Source organism: Rhamphochromis longiceps, linkage group LG11 (genome assembly GCF_057381845.1).
Source record: "Rhamphochromis longiceps isolate RC_006_pf linkage group LG11, R_longiceps_female_GT1.1, whole genome shotgun sequence".
Taxonomy (NCBI): Eukaryota; Metazoa; Chordata; class Actinopteri; order Cichliformes; family Cichlidae; genus Rhamphochromis; species Rhamphochromis longiceps.
Genome location: NC_140567.1, coordinates 34,379,766 through 34,396,821, shown reverse-complemented (window position 1 = coordinate 34,396,821; position 17,056 = coordinate 34,379,766). Strand labels below are relative to the sequence as shown.

Here is a 17,056-nt window from a genome sequence, read left to right as displayed (position 1 = left end):
CATTAATTACACTTGTGGAATTAAACCTGTGCGCTGCCTTTGGAGCATTCTTCGTTGAATTACCTGACAAATAATACGGCCTGCAGCACTCATGGTTCAAGAGGTCTTTGCTTTAGTTTTGGTGAGTAAAACGTTACTGTTTTTTAGTGTGTTAGCTTTAATTAGCTAATATGTGTGCTTTGCCCCTATACAGTCTATGGATGGAGCTGTTAATCACCTGATAACTCGGCACTAAACCCATTTACACATGGTAGTCTTAAGTCTGGCTCCGGAAAACCAATGTTAGATGAAATGCTAACACAGAGGCTTCCAAATTCAGAATCCAAAACCAGGGTGTGACGTCAGTGTGCCCGTGCAGTCTTTTGTCAACAGCAGGCGTGTGAAACAATGCCCGGGGGCCACAATCGGCTGGCAAAGAAGCCAATTTGTCCCCAACAGATGTGAAGGAAGGCGTAATTTTGGACCTTTTTCTGTATTTTCATAAGTTTTACCGCTTTATCTTTAATGATAAATATCTCCCATGTGGCCATTCATGCAACACTACAGTAATTAGGTAATAGATAAAAAAAAAAAGTGAAATGACAGGAAAGTTCCTGTTTTGTTTTGAGGTTTTTCTCTTTTGGTTCTGCTATAGAAAATTCTGTGAATTAACTTTGTGTTTTATAATTACAGGACAGTCAATAAGCTCCAGCTAACAGATCTGTCTTTCATTTATTACAGCAGCATTTCTTTATCATGTATAGATGTCCTGTTGAAGTTGAACTTCTTATATTAAGATATCTCTTCGATTAAAGGTGCAAACGTCTTTAGCCTGGGTTTCACTGATCCAGCCCACAGCACGTGGTGATGATAGTTAGTTGAACATCATGTAGCAAGCTGGTTTCTAAGTCTGCACTGCAGGTGTAGTTTTTGTTTAAGGATTAGAGGAAAGCAAAAAAACCGAAAAGACAAATCCTCACCCAGGAAACTTTGAGCATCATTTATTTCATTACTGGAATCTGTTAAATCTTTCTGCACCAGTTTTATTATTTATGTAGAAGAAAATGCATCGCATAACAGTTCAAAGCATGCTGGAGTACAATGCAGCGAGGCTCTCGAACATTCTGTGCCACTTTCAAATAATTAATCTCAGCTTTTCTCATTAGCATTATCACTGCTAAGTCAACACACATATAGACATAGTTTACTGTTCTGTTCTCTCCTGTGTTTGCCTGGTTTCAGAGGTGAGAATCAGACTATAACAAGCTGACAGGTTTGTCTGATATCATCCTGCTTTTGTGGGTTTTCTTTTGAGAAGTAACCTGCACAAATGTGCATGAAACATCTTTTCATCTCGCTGAAAATGACACTGATATGCTTTAATTTATCAGCTCCTGCACTTTATTAGCTCAGGCGTGTTTCAGCAAGATTTCAGTCTATGTACGAATATAAAATCTATCACACGTCCTTTTTTTGGGGAAGGATTTTAAAAGTCTCGCCCATCTTTACTGTGTTTTTGATATTTTTAGAAAACCAAAGGCAACATAATAATTAATATCTAGTGTAATCTCACATCACAACTTGAAATAATGGAAAGAAATCTCTGTTTACATTCATGGACAGGAATTGTCTTGTTGTTTCGTGTCAGTCAGCTGTATGTTATCAACAGTCTTCAGCAGAGACTTGCCACCCTGGCAACCGAGAAAACAAGCCTTGAAAAAAGTGGCCACTGTTTTATTTTAACCATAGACAATTGAAAATATGGACAAAGTCACTGAGACAGCGGCGACTGGTTTGTGAAGTACAGTTAAGTGGTGTTACCACAAGCCACTGACTGTGAACGCTCATTGGCTAAAAGCTTGTCAATTTCAAGTACTGGAAAATTCCAGATAATCCTCCTTTTTGATGCTTAGAATGACCATAATTTACAGAATGAACTTCATATTTTATTCAGTGTGATTCGAAATTAGCGACTGAGTTCAGAAACTTAGCAGAAAAGTGTTTAGTGAGGTTCAAGATCAGGGGAATGAGGGGCTGCTTTCTCACAAATATCTAGATAATCAAAATCACAAGGGTCTGTGTAATGGCCCTCTGCTGGCCATTACACAGAATGTATATTTATGGCACTATAGTGTTGGCTTTACTTTTAAAGATGAGATACTTCATCAGTCTTATACAGGCTATGATTTTAACCCTAACTAAGATCATTATCTAAACCTAACTAAGTTGGTTTTAGTCCCTAAACCTTTTTTAAAAAAAGTGTTTTTAAATGCTTAAACCACATTGAGTAGTTTCTAATAAAACACAGTTGAAGTGTAAAAACCTTCCATTTGTTGGATTCAAACCATGCTAAATATGTTCTTCCATTGCTAACCCACCCAGGACTTTTTTTCTTGCTTTTAAAAAATATTCGGTTTCTGTTCGTGGACACAAATCAGCACGTGAAACCAGTTAGATGAAAATTTGTGTCCGGGAACACAAATTGATGGATTAAAAGGTGCAAGTGTTTCATGAAGTGGCATAAGACAGCGAAGCAATTTTGGACCTCATCTTCTTTCTTCCTTCCGGCTCCTCCATGCATCATAACCTGCCTGTGTGCTAGAGGAGAGGAGGAGATGCTGTGCAGCTGCTGAGTGAGATGCGTGTGTGTTTGACTGTGTTGGGGATTATTAAATTTAGCAGAAAAGATTCAGTGGCTGTAAGAAGCCTAAGGAATAATTCATATTTCAAGAGTGAAAAGGTCAATTTTTGGACATCGGCTGCTGAGGAATGTGGGCGTTCTTACTTCATATAGCGGGGTGGGCGTTTAATCGATTAATTGATGTTATTTATTTTCAGTCAACCTTTTGAAGGCAGTTTGCAAGGACATGCTTCAGACTCATTTGTTTTCCCATAACAGGTTGCTCCAACTTGGACAAAATGCCTGTGTAAATGCCCTTGGTCAGCAACCAGCCGGACTGCTACCCAGCACTACAGGCCTAACCTGTATCAGAGCGCTGCAGCCCTCTCTCTCTCTCTCTCTCTCCTCTCCCCGCTGTTTGGCATGCTCCGTGGCACGGCGTGCTGAGGGCAGATCGTGTCACCGAGCTGGCACCGGCCTGAACTCGTTCAAGGTTACTCTTTGATTTAATGGTGATGCATTTTTTAAAACAGCATCATCCCTCTCTCTCTTGCCACAGCTCCTAGTCCATCTCTGTCACAAACACTGGCTGTGCATCTCACCTTTAGCAGTGGAAGCACCGGGAGAGGTTGTTTAAGATATAAATCAATGGCAAACGAAGCCCGAGCTCCAGAGCAAGCTGGCCCCGGTTGTTGTACCTGCCAGCCTGTTTTAAAGACAGGACGGTGAAGGAAAATTCTTCTATATATTTAGTCTATGACATGGGAAAATGGTCACTCATCATGCAGACAGCTTTCTGTATGAGAACTTAAAATTAATGCTGTCTGCAAAGCCTTGACGGTTTGATACATAACCAGATGCTGTGTAATACCTTTATGGTTTTCTCTTCCCTTCTGGAGATGTAAATGATGGAGAAAATGATCGGTTTGTTCTTTTCATTGTGTCTTGCCTATTATAAATAGCGTTACCTATCTCTGTTCTTCAGTGATTTTTTTGACAGGGTGATATTCACCAATCATCACGTCTTCTTGCTGTTGTTTCAGTAAACGTTGTGTATCATAAAAATAGATTTTCAACCAGTTGCTCGTTTCCTCTGAGGGGTAGCTGTTTGTGAATTGTTGGGGGCACAGTCGTCACACAGACACACGCGAAAACGTTGACAAGATCAAATACACTTTTAACTTTTCTTCTCTTCTTAACTGAAATTGAATCTAAACTATTCAGGCACGAGAGCATCGGCCTTTGTGTGGTGTGGCAGGCTGTTATGGATGGAGATGAGCATTTCTGATAAAGAGAAAAAAGTGATAAATCAGAGGATAGAAACGGGGCATATTCATGAGCTCTGTAATCCTCTTATATCTTGTGTCATTTTGAAAAGCAAACACATCTTTGAGATCGGTACTTGACTGTGTCAGGTTCGATAAACCTCACCTCCACCATCTGAAAAATGTTAACATGATAAGAAACCTGATGAGCAGTAATGTCTGGAGCTCTAATAACTTCACTATAAGACTCTGTAGTCAGAGGAGCACTAATGCAATGCTTTTTAAAAATTTTGTAAATCAGTTTTTGATGTATTCCTACAAAGTTTTGCCCCATCAGTCACACTTGCCTACAGACTAGTTGGTGACCCCCTGTCAACCACTGGAGAAAATATTTTTTCCCTGAGTGGTTGCTGCCAAAGATGGCTACTGCACCATCCTTGCGGAGGTAATCTGCTACTGGCTCGTTCCCTGTAGCTTGCACAAAAGATGTGAAGTTGCCTGCCAACTTGAGCAGCAGTAAAACTGTGAAAAATGCGAGCGAAATCAGAAAGAGGAGACCATTCCCTTCAGGAAGACTTAACAGTGGTTGGTTGATAACTCTTAACACTGCAACCAGAACATTTCAAAAGAAGCAACTTTTATTATTAAGGTGATGGTTTTTCCTTTCCCAGTTTGCGTCACGCTTGCACATAATCACTACTGCTCGAGAAGCTGGCGAATGTCTGCAGACAAGTCAGTCTTTCATAAAAAATACGAGTAACCATCCCGATCTGCTGGTGAACAAAGTAATTGGTTTTCAGTTCTGTATATACCTTTGTGACCTTTTTCAGCTGTCAGCAATATTCAGCATTTACTCGCCAAACAGTTTTTGCATACACATTTTTCCTTAGTGGTCTATGTGTTACCAGGAGGTGCCAGCTGGTCTCCAGACCTGTGTGACTGGGCCCTAATAAAATAAATGGAGAAAGGGGAAAAAAATGAAACGCGTAAAATTTAGGTAAACGTATTAATTCATGCTAGTTTTACCTATTTATACTGAGTTATCTCTAAATTTGGGTGTTAGCCATAGACTGTATATAAAAGATAGACTTAGCTTTTGGCTCTGAAAATTGAAGCCAACACAGAAAAGCTTTGAACCTGCATTTCTTTTTTCTAATGGCCAGCAGAGGGCATCTTCTCTGGTTGCAAAAAGAAGTTAGATTTTGCAGAGGTCATTAGAAAATGTATGGAAGCCCGTTTCCGCCACTAAAAAAAAAAAAAAAGGATACTTAACTCGAAATTTCGAGTTATCTTTCTCGAAATTTCGACTTATTTTCTCGAAATTTCAACTTAGTAACTCGAAATTTCGACTTAGCAACTCGAAATTTCGACTTAATAACTCGAAATTATGAGAAAAATAACTCGAAATTTTGAGTTATTTTCTCATAATTTCGAGTTAGCTCTGCCAATCAGTAATCTATGTGAATGACGTCATTTCCGTGTTACCCGGAAGCTGAAGCCCTCAGCTACAAATGCTACAGAAATGCTAATTATAGATACGGATCATGAATTCACAAATTGCTGAGTATTTTAAGCGTGGCTTCACAAATGAGGAGATTCTTGCGTTATTAGCTGAATCACATGGCATTACTATCAGCCTCCGTACACTTGAAAGGATTTTACACAACAACCGACTTTGGCGCAGAAAGAACAAAACAGAGGTGGGAGGGACGATCTGATTTCCTCGTGTCAGCATTGTTCCCACATCATCATAATTAATGTTGTTCCAGGTTCAACATTGCAAGTGACCAATCACCTTCTTGTGACGTCATTCCTTTGCGACTTCGAAATACCCGCCTTCGAGTATTTCGAAATACAAGTGAAGAAGCGAAAAACCGCCGCCTGTCCGCCGAATTTGAAGTCAATTTAGGATACTTTCCTTTAATAAACGGTAAGCATTATACATATGTTCCTCACTTGGCTTGCTGTTTGTTTGCTAGCGATAGGCTACTTGACGACAGCATTAGCTAACCAGTGTTCTCTAGACCAGCGTTCCCCAACTTTTTGGGTGTTTCGTGGCCCGGGGTTGGGTCAGGCAAAATTGCAGTAGCTTCCCTGATCATTTTACAAACATAAGTGAAGAGAATCTGGACTAAAAGGCCTAGACTTATGGTTGTGTGCTGAATCTATGAATCAAACTATCACCTGGAAACATAATTAACTGGTCCATAGCTGTGAAACTGGACATGAGTTCTTGATTCTATGGAGATTAACAGTAATCCAGAAATTTACAAATTTGTCCTGGTACATCGCGTAAATGTTGTCCCTGGTACATCGCGTAAATGTTGTCCCTGGGACATCGCGTAGATGTTGTCCCTGGGACATCGTGTGATAGCTTGTAAATAATGGAATGAAAATTATTGATTGTTATTAACTTGTGAAAAAGAAGTGTAACAAATCCACATGTTATGTTCTTACACCCTTACAGAAACTGTGACTCCTTCACAATGTCAGGTAAATGTCAACTCATGTTGAATAATCAACCAATCAAGCCTTTTATTATCACATGCAATGTTACACGTACAACTGCAATGAAAATTTCACCCCCTTCTGACCATACATATATTGCTTAAACATCACATTGGGAAGACAGGTCGGAAACAGTTAGGAAGGTCAGAAAACAATTTAATTAATAGATGAGGGGAGAGGAGGAGAAAAAAGAACTACAACCAGACAAAGCTCCTAGAAGACTGAAATGGATGATGGTTGCAGCATGCAAAAAGAAAATGATATCTGTTGACTACAGCATATGCTTTCTCACAGATTACCTTGTGGGAGTAGCTGGACCAAACTCTATTGTATTTCAAGTTTGAAATCCCTGTTTGACCAGACTAACATTTCAGATGAGGTACCTCTTGACATAAAAATCCTTTTATGTTGTGTTACGCCCCTAGTCTAGGCGGGTAGGGACGCACATAAGGTTGGAGGAGAGAGACAAATCCCCGCCCTGGTTCCCAAGCCAAACATCCAAACCAGTTGTGAGTAAAAAAAGTGATTTTATTTAAGGACAAGAAGCATAGCTCCAGGGTGAGCCCAGGCCAAAATAATAAACAAAACCAACTAAGTCCCACCAGAAAAGACTAACTAAACCCTAAGAAAGAAAAAAGAACAAACAAATGACAGAGCTATCCCTCGCTCCCTGACCAAGAAAACAGGAGAAAACGATTCCAAAAGAAAAGGCAGCTCACCCCTTCCGCTTCAGCCCACGAGTGCCTAAGCTCTCAGCTAATGCACTAGGAGCGGCTTTTACAATTCACACTCCCACAAATACACAAGATAAACACAGGCTGGGAAAACCAGGGTCAGGACTGCGACGGCTGTCAGGCTACTCGCTCGTTCCACACTCTCTCTCTCTCTCTCTCTCCCTGGAGCGGAGCTGTCAGAGCGGCTTTTTGAATGTGGTCACCTGTTCCATGGTCCAATCAGCTGCTCACTACTCTTCATTAGGGGAGGGACCTGTAAAGAGTCTTAAACACAGTAAAGAGACACAGAACAAACAGCCCACACAGTGTTCTTATGGCCACAGCCGTAACACCCCCCTTCCCAAAATCAAAGACATCTCCTTTGTAGATGTTTTGGACAGTCATGTTTAAGGGAAAACACGGGATAGGGCATCCGCTAACACATTCTCTGTGCCCTTTTTATGACGGATTTCCAAATTGAAGTCCTGCACCAGGAGGGACCACCTCATCAGCCTTTGGTTCGAGTTCCGCATCCGCATTAGGAATACCAAGGGATTGTGGTCGGTATAAACAATCACAGGCGAGGGACTGCCACCGACATACACCTCGAAATGCTGCAACGCAAACAGCAGAGAGAGGGCCTCTTTCTCAATCGTGCTGTACCCTCGCTGATGGACATTGAATTTCTTTGAGAAATAGCCGATTGGGTGATCCACACCATGATGGTCTTCCTGCAGCAATACGGCACCTGCCCCGTTTGCACTGGCGTCCACTTCCAACTTAAAAGGGCGTGCAAAATCAGGGGCGGCCAGCACTGGCGCACTGCACAGGAGAGTCTTAACAGCCCGGAACGCACTCTGACACGCAGAGGTCCACACAAAAGGTCTCAACACACTAGTGAGGCTAGTGAGAGGTGCGACCACGTCCGCGAAGTTTTGACAGAAACTCCGGTAGTAGCCCACCATGCCGAGGAAACGGCGAAGCTCACGCCTAGTCTGAGGGGCAGGAAAATCCAGTATGGCCTGGATTTTGGCCGAGATAGGGCGCACTTGCCCCTGACCCACCTGCTTTCCTAAGTACGTTACCATGGCTTTACCAAAATCACACTTGGCAAGGTTGAGGGTGAGGGATGCCCTTTCCAAGCGATGGAACACATCAGTGAGTGTCTCCATATGCTCTGACCAGGTGTCTGAATAGACGACAATGTCATCCAAATACACTTCACACTTGCAGACGCCGCCCAGCACGATATTCATGAGCCGTTGAAATGTGGCGGGAGCGTTGCGCAACCCGAAAGGCATGACAGTGTACTGAAGAAAATGGTCAGGAGTAACAAAAGCAGAGATTTCGGCCGCACGTGACGTTAGGGGAACTTGCCAATAGCCCTTTAACAAGTCCAGCTTGGTAACGAAGGTCGCAGAACCGACCCTATCAACACAATCCTCCATTCTGGGCAGAGGATAGGAGTCAGGCTTGGTCACACTGTTCACCTTCCGAAAATCTGTACAAAACCGTGGGGTCTTATCCGCTTTAGGCACTAGGAGACATGGGGAACTCCACGCACTAGAGCTAGGGACAGCAAGACAATTCTCCAACAGATAAGAGACTTCTGTCTGGAAAAGAGCACGCTTAGTGGGATTCACCCGGTAGGCATGCTGTTTGATTGGAGGATGGTCCCCCACATCGATATCATGCTCCAACACGGTGGTACAGGATGGAGTGTCCGAGAAAAGATTAGGATGATTTTCAATCAACCGACACACGTCATTTCGGACATCATCGTCTACCCCAGTTAAATGTGACCTTAAATCACGTAGGATTTCAGAATTCCTAAGTCGTGCGCAGCCCACAGCACAACCGAAAACCAAATCGTCACCTACTGGGTCATACCGAGTTTCGGAAACCGGCACCCCCACAGTCGCAACTGTTGACACACCACCAGCAAAGTAGGGCTTCATCATATTAATATGACACACACGGCACTTTTTCCTTCGCTCTGGGGTGTCGATGACATAATCCGTGTCACTCAATTTCGCCTGCACTGTATACGGACCACTGAACTTGGCCTGGAGGGAAGATCCAGGGACCGGTAAAAGTGTTAAAACTTTATCACCAACCTCAAATTTTCGCTGCACAGCCTTCACATCAAACTTCCTCTTCATCCTACCTTGTGTTGCACTGAGAGCATCCCGTGCAATTGCGCACGCTTTATGCAAACGCTCTCTGAAAGAGCTCACATAGTCTAACACATTTTCCTTAGGGGCAACAGTGTCGGACAGGAAGTTCTCCTTAAGCAATCGCAAGGGGCCACGCACTGTGTGACCGAACACCAGCTCAGCAGGGCTAAATCCTAACGACTCCTGCACACTTTCTCTCACTGCTAAAAGAAGCAGCGGCAACCCCTCATCCCACTCCTTTTGAGACTCAAGGCAAAATTTCCGCATCATCGATTTCAATGTCTGATGAAACCGCTCGAGCGCACCTTGCGACTCCGGATGATAGGCACTAGATTTCCGATGTTTAATGCCAAGTGACTGCAAAACCTGAGCAAAAATCCTAGACATGAAATTAGAGCCTTGGTCAGTTTGAACAGCTTTTGGTAAACCAAAAATAGAGAAAAAGTTCACCAATGCCTTAACAACTGGTTTAACCTTAAGGGTGCGCAACGGAATTGCCTCGGGAAAACGGGTAGCAACACACATCAGAGTCAAGAGGTACTGGTGACCCGATTTTGTTTTAGGGAGCGGACCAACGCAGTCGATGAGGATGTGTTCAAAAGGTTCCCCTAAAACTGGAATAGGGTGTAATGGAGCGGGTGGAATGACTTGGTTAGGCTTACCACTAATCTGACAGGTGTGACAAGAACGACAATACTGAGCAACGTCATTCTTCAATCCTGGCCAAAAGAAATGACGCAGAATGCGGTGATAGGTTTTCCTAATACCTAAATGTCCAGAAAAACTGTCATGGGCAAGACCAAGAACTTTGGGTCGGTACTGTTGAGGCACCAGAACCTGTTTAAACACATTCCAACCCAAATCACCAGCTGTAGGCGGATACCAAGTACGCATCAACACGTCATCCTCGACACTATAAACACGAGGGTACTGGTCGCTAGAGTTGGCAGCGGAAAAACAACTCACAAGAGTTGGGTCACTCTGCTGTGCCGAAACCAACTCCTTTTTGTTGATTTCCAAAGACAGTTGAGGTGTCACTGATGGGCTAATAGGCAGCATCGCCTCAGAGTCGCCCGTCAGTGGAACACGGGTTTCAGATTCAGACTCCGGCCCACCACCAGCACAGAGAAAAGAATCAGATAAATCCACGTCACCGTACTTGCGCCTATGCGCACGAGTTACCGCGCAAGCAGGAAAAACAGAGGAGGAATGCTCCTCAGCGACAGGGTTAGGTAATGAAATATCAGGCACCGGTATCTCAACCACTCTCGGGGTAGAAAACACTTTTGCGTTAGCCAAATCATTCCCCAGAATCATCGCAACTCCGGGCACTGGCAACTGGTCGCGCACGCCAACCGGTACCGAACCCGAAACGAGCGGCGATTGAAGAAACACATTGTGCAGTGGCACACGCAGTACATCCATTTTTACACCCCAGACAAGAGCATCCGAACCACAAAAAGAGTCATCAGAAAAAGGTAGAATACCCTTCAAAATAAGAGTCTGCGCGGCCCCAGTGTCACGCAGAATCATGATCGGCACCCGATCCTCCTCTTTTTCATTCAACGAAACAAACCCCTCCGACACAAAAGGGCGGTAGCTCTCATCAAAGCCTTCACTTCCCACTCCATTGCTAGGTGAAGTGGAAGCTGACATAGAACGAACGAAACCCACACTTTTCGGCTTCCTCACCGTGTTGGCCTGCTCCCTGCGCTGTAGTGATGGGCAAGCAGCAACGAGGTGCCCGATTTCATGACAATAAAAACATTTGCGATCTGACATAGGAATAGCAGCAGAACGTGTCTGGCGCTTAGGGGAAACCCTATAACTTCTGACAGGACGAGGTGAGGAAGTGTACTCACGGCGCTCTGTCGAAAGTGCAGCACGATGAGTTAACACAAACTCGTCGGCAAGGACCGCGGCTTTAGACAGTAACCCCACCTTCTGCTCATTAAGATACACGACAATGTTTTCAGGGAGACATGTCTTGAACTCTTCCAGCAGGATCAACTCCTTTAGCTGAGTAAAGTCCTCCGCGTGACTGGCAGCCACCCACTTGTCAAATAAGACCGTTTTCTCACGTGCAAATTCCACAAACGTTTGACTATCAAACTTGCGACAGGCACGAAACTTCTGTCGATACGCCTCTGGGACAAGTTCATAAGCCCGCAAAATAGTGGATTTGACAACCTCATAATCCAAGCTGTCCGCAATAGAAAGACTCGCACAGACCTCCTGCGCTCTTCCTATTAATTTGCATTGCAGCAACAGACTCCAGACGTCCTTTGGCCATTTTAAAGTGGTTGCGATGCGCTCAAAAGCAGTGAAATATGAGTCAACCTCTCCTTCCCTAAAAGGAGGTACCAAAACAATCTGTTTGCTAGCGTTAAACTGGTCTATGGTGGGAGTGTCGGGGAGTGTACTTACAGGAACGGGAGCAGCGTCACTCGCTCGAGAACGATCAAGCTCCATAGCTCGAATGCGGAGATGCATGAGCTCGACTTCCTTAGCCTTAGCCGCCAACTCCACCTCCTTCAAGCGAAGGGCAAGCCTGAGATCCTCCGTCACCAAACCCGCCCCAACCTGGCCAGCCGGGTCAAATACAGGAGACTGAATGGCGACAGGAGCTTCCGCCCCCGACGGCATCCGCCCCTTGGAAGGCTTCGGGACGGCCCCAGCAGCTTCCGCCCCCACTGCCGTCTCCAAACTCCCAGACCCACTCGGCGAGGTTTTCTGCCCCCCAAACACTCCCCTGTCCACCAGTCTCTCCACCAAACAGTGTTTAATTTCCGCCTTCTTAGCATTCAACGGAACATCCACCCTGAATAAGTTAGCCACTACCAACAAATCTGCTTTTGTGCACCGCTCCAACTTTTCAATGGAGGGACGTTGCGCAAAATCATCCATGTCAAACGACATCACGAGCAAAGCGAAAAAGGAAAACACAACACCGCAGACACCCAACCGCATCCGCGCACTCCAGAGCCGCAAAACTCGCGCACGACGTTTCCCCCCCACCACAAACGCAAAAAGGAAACGAACCAATCACACGAACGAAAAGGGACGAGCCCCCATTTATGTTACGCCCCTAGTCTAGGCGGGTAGGGACGCACATAAGGTTGGAGGAGAGAGAGACAAATCCCCGCCCTGGTTCCCAAGCCAAACATCCAAACCAGTTGTGAGTAAAAAAAGTGATTTTATTTAAGGACAAGAAGCATAGCTCCAGGGTGAGCCCAGGCCAAAATAATAAACAAAACCAACTAAGTCCCACCAGAAAAGACTAACTAAACCCTAAGAAAGAAAAAAGAACAAACAAATGACAGAGCTATCCCTCGCTCCCTGACCAAGAAAACAGGAGAAAACGATTCCAAAAGAAAAGGCAGCTCACCCCTTCCGCTTCAGCCCACGAGTGCCTAAGCTCTCAGCTAATGCACTAGGAGCGGCTTTTACAATTCACACTCCCACAAATACACAAGATAAACACAGGCTGGGAAAACCAGGGTCAGGACTGCGACGGCTGTCAGGCTACTCGCTCGTTCCACACTCTCTCTCTCTCTCTCTCTCCCTGGAGCGGAGCTGTCAGAGCGGCTTTTTGAATGTGGTCACCTGTTCCATGGTCCAATCAGCTGCTCACTACTCTTCATTAGGGGAGGGACCTGTAAAGAGTCTTAAACACAGTAAAGAGACACAGAACAAACAGCCCACACAGTGTTCTTATGGCCACAGCCGTAACAGTTGTCATAAAACTAATGTTAAATTCTGCTTTAAATACACTTTATTGTACAATTTACTTAATGAATCATATTCCTTAGTTCTGTTTTTATTTATATGTATTTATTTATTTGTTTTATAAGGTAATAGATGGCCTAATCTATTTGCAGTGTGAGGTATGTTGAAAAGCTTGTTTGATCATAATGACATAGCATGTTTACGTTTTTTGTAATGTATTTGAAAACATAGGTGTATTTGTTATTTTTATAGAATTTCCCTCACATTTATCCAATACCAAGTCAAATCACTGGAAAAATTTTGGATGGGTCCACAAGAGCACAAAGTGCATACTTTTTGAAGGTATGACTTGGACTGTGGTAACTATGTTCTTATCACAAAGGGTTTATAAGTTGCCACTATAAACAAACAGCATTTTCCAAAATTGAAGCCTTGTCAGAAGAACCTGAAAAATACCTTTCTGAAACCTTTTCTGTGTAAAGACTTGTTCAAAAGCAATGCACACAGATTAAAACATTTCTGTCTTGGCCAACTGATAAAGAACACCAAAAATTGAGTGGTGCGTGTTGAGTCTGTGGTCTTGATTTGTTTTGTACACACTATAGAAATTAATTAATGTAAACAAAAAATGACACTTTCTATATGTTTGTGTATCTGCAGAATTAATTACAAGTCTCACCTGACAAGCTTTTGCAGTTTTGCAGTGTCATTCTTGACAGAAAAACATACTTGTCACATTCTTTTTATTTCCAGAAAAACATCTTTCAGATGTATGAGAAATTGATTGGAGCCTGTCTGGAAAACGGCAGCCACTGGACCTTGTTTGTAAGTTGCAAAGATTTTGCACTCTCTCTAGTGCATGATACTTTTCAGTGTCCCTCATTAGGAAAGCTCAAGGCCCAAGCCTACCATATCCATCTTTTTACAAAACAGTTTTGTGACATACCCAAGAGGACCATAGTCTATATGAATTCATTTGGCGAGTCGGAGGTCAGAAAAAGTGCGGTGTTGAAAAACTGGAGGTAATTAATTAACATATTTAACATAACATATTTCATTTAATTGAAATCATTACCGAACGTGGTTATTGATTTCTCTATATGCTTTTTATTTGTAATAACTGCGATCTCTCAGCTCATTTGCTTCAGCAAGAGGCTGCGCTGGAGAGTGGACCTTGTCACATGTGAGCCACCCACATCAACAGGATGGGAACTCATGTGGAGTGCATGTCATAATGGTACTGAAAACTATAGCTTTAACCTATATAAGTAATGTTTACATTTTTGCCTATTCAGTTTTTAAAGCCTTAGAGGCAGGATGGTAAAATCTCAATTTTTTTTTGTAGATTGAACCATTTCAGCAGTAATGCTTTGCTTTGGTTGCTCTGTTTTTTTTTTTTTTTTTTTTTTTTTTTTCTCGGGGGGGTTAAAAACAAACAAACATTTCTTTGTTAATCTAATTCTTTTTGTTCTTCTTTTTTTTTTTTTTTTTTTGTCTTCTTCGTCAATTATTAGTTTGCCCAATCTCTCATTGACGGTAAAACACAAGTGGAGGAGTACAACACTGAAATCACAAAGCTCAGGTCCCGACTTTGCCACTACTTATTTTCCTCAATAGGTACAGATAAAATTAGCTGCCTTCTTTTTCTCTAACATTTGAAAATTGTACTTGTACTTAAACAAATTATATTTTGCAGATCGAACTAGGAAGTGCAGTCAGTGCTGGTGTGTGATTGCAGCCAAAGACCGGGTACACTATGACATGTCCTTAGCCATATAGATTGTTTATTTAATGGACTTTGTTCATTTGTTTTTTGTTTGTTTATTTCTTCTTCTTTTTTTTTTTTAATTCACAGGTGCAGTGCCAGAAATGTGGTGCATACAAGCACATGCGTTGTTCAAAGTCTGTTTGTGGCATCTGTATCTTCTGTGAGAGTAAGTCACAATATAACTAAACAATGTCCAAAAATGTTTAAAGTGAAATTTTTTTTCGTAATTTTGCCTTTGCACACCAGGACTGTGTAATTAAAGTGGACGTTTCAAGATCCAGTTTTTACACAAAACTATTTTAGACATAACTGTGTCGTATTGCGGGGATTTCTCTTCACAATAAAATTGATATAGTGCTGTTTATATCATTCTTCTTTATGTAACAGCACAGTGCAGCACAGCAGAGGGAAAGGAGTTGTGCAGCATAGTGGGTGGCTATACAGGAGGAGCAATAGAAGTAGCCAGTGAAGAATGTCATCAGGGAAAGCATCAGGCAGCGAATGAAAAAGGAAAAGTTCCTAAGGGAGAGAACATCTGCAGCAAATCGACAAGTAACAGTGAGATAGGAAGACTGACAGTCAGAGATGAAGGTACACAGACTGAAGACAACGAAAAAGAAGCAGAAGTATACGGCACAAGTCTGAGTACAGATAATGCTGCTGCTGATGATGTTGACAGGATCGATGCAGATGCAGAATTTCAAACTGATTCAGAAGGAACTAGTACAGTTTACAGAGTGCATGGTCGCTTATCTGTACCAAGCTCAAAAAAGAAAACCTACACAATAACAGAAGACGAGATCAAGCGCAGAATCAACGCAGAGAACATGTCAGTTCATGTTTTCAGAGGTTTGATTGGGGTAGGTATACATTTCGTGATTTTGATGTCACCTGAAATAAATCCGGGTTACTCGTATCAATGAAGTGACAATGTGGCTGGAAATTGTGCATTTGCTGCAACATATACACAATTACACCATGTAAAAAAAAGCATTTAACTTTGTGCGCGTGTGTGTGTCTCTCTCTGCTCTTTTGGTGTTTGCACTTTTTCTTTTTTAGGGCCGTAAAGCCAAACTGCCCGCAATGATTCTTGACAGGCCTAAGAAGGCCAAAACTAAAGTAACAGTGTTTAGTGTTCTGAGTGAAGAGGAGGCTGGGGAGCTAGCCCTCGGGTTTGCCGGAAGATTGGCCTGCGATGTCACAACAGACATGGTCTGTAAAGGCATCGACCATTCAAGTGCTGATATGACAAAGTAAGTTAGTAAAACAATATGAAAGTTGTATCTTTTTTGGTATTATTTGTCATTTCCCCGTATTTGGGTTATTGGTGTAACATTGTTAATCTTACTTTCTAATAACAGACAGACTCTTCTCAAAATCCAACACAATCTTAAACATGAGCTGACTGATTCCTCAACCTTCAGTTTGCTGACACACACCTTTGGCCCCGCTGCACTGGATTCTGTCATTTCATTCCTGTGTGAAAAACTTGATCTTGTCTCTTAAATAATGAAACCTTTTGTGACTTTTGTTTGTTCTGTAAATCAGAATCTTGAAAATTGTTCATTGTTGTTCTAAGTTTGTGTTAACTATTTGGCAAAAATGATTGGTTCCTAATCCAAACAGCATAATGACTGTTCTAACACATATCTTAAAAATGCTACAAAGAAAGAAAATTATCACATATGTTTCAATATGAATGTAATTGTGTCACACTCGGTTTGTAGTAGCTTTCCTGTTTTATTTTGAGTTTTGGTATGTTTACACTGTTATTTTTATTTCCCGTGTGTTCGTCTTCCCTTATTAGTTTTACTGTATTTAATTAGTCTGATTTAATAACTTATAATTATTTACTTTCCAGTGTGTATATATGCTCCTCGTTTGGATTATTGTTTGTTTGAGTTCTGCCTGTCTTTTCTATTAAAGATTTGGACTATTAGTGGACCTCGTAGGTTTTTATTCTGTTCAATTGGTAATTGACTGGGTTTAATTTAGTGGCCTGGAAAACAGGCCGGAGGGGTCTGGTCATTTTAACCCCCTAAGACCCGAAATCTTCCATGGCATGCATTTTTAATTTCTCTTTGATATTTGGGCCGATTGGAACCCGATGAATGTAAAAAGAAAGAATTACCAGGTTTTGTTTTTTTACCTAATTTTTGTTTCTGAGACAAATGAGAGCCACATATGAGGACATTAATTTGAAATTTCGATAGAACAGTTGCAGTATAATGTCCTCGTAACTGTATATCAGGCACTTGTTGATCAAGATTTAGTATTTTGGTCTAAATAACCCAAAA

General features: G+C 42.4%; 1 protein-coding gene across 1 annotated transcript; it reads left to right on the top strand.

Annotated features, from left to right (window-relative positions):
* Positions 1-6,666: 6,666 nt before the first annotated feature.
* Positions 6,667-16,687, top strand: LOC146659658 (uncharacterized). The gene is made up of 12 exons (XM_085423777.1): positions 6,667-6,751; positions 13,117-13,149; positions 13,244-13,333; positions 13,745-13,816; positions 13,925-14,013; positions 14,126-14,228; positions 14,506-14,608; positions 14,688-14,740; positions 14,847-14,925; positions 15,147-15,619; positions 15,819-16,012; positions 16,121-16,687. The coding sequence occupies exons 4-12, from the start codon at positions 13,760-13,762 to the stop codon at positions 16,263-16,265; spliced, it is 1,296 nt and encodes a 431-aa protein (XP_085279903.1). The 5' UTR covers positions 6,667-6,751; positions 13,117-13,149; positions 13,244-13,333; positions 13,745-13,759; the 3' UTR covers positions 16,266-16,687.
* Positions 16,688-17,056: the final 369 nt, after the last annotated feature.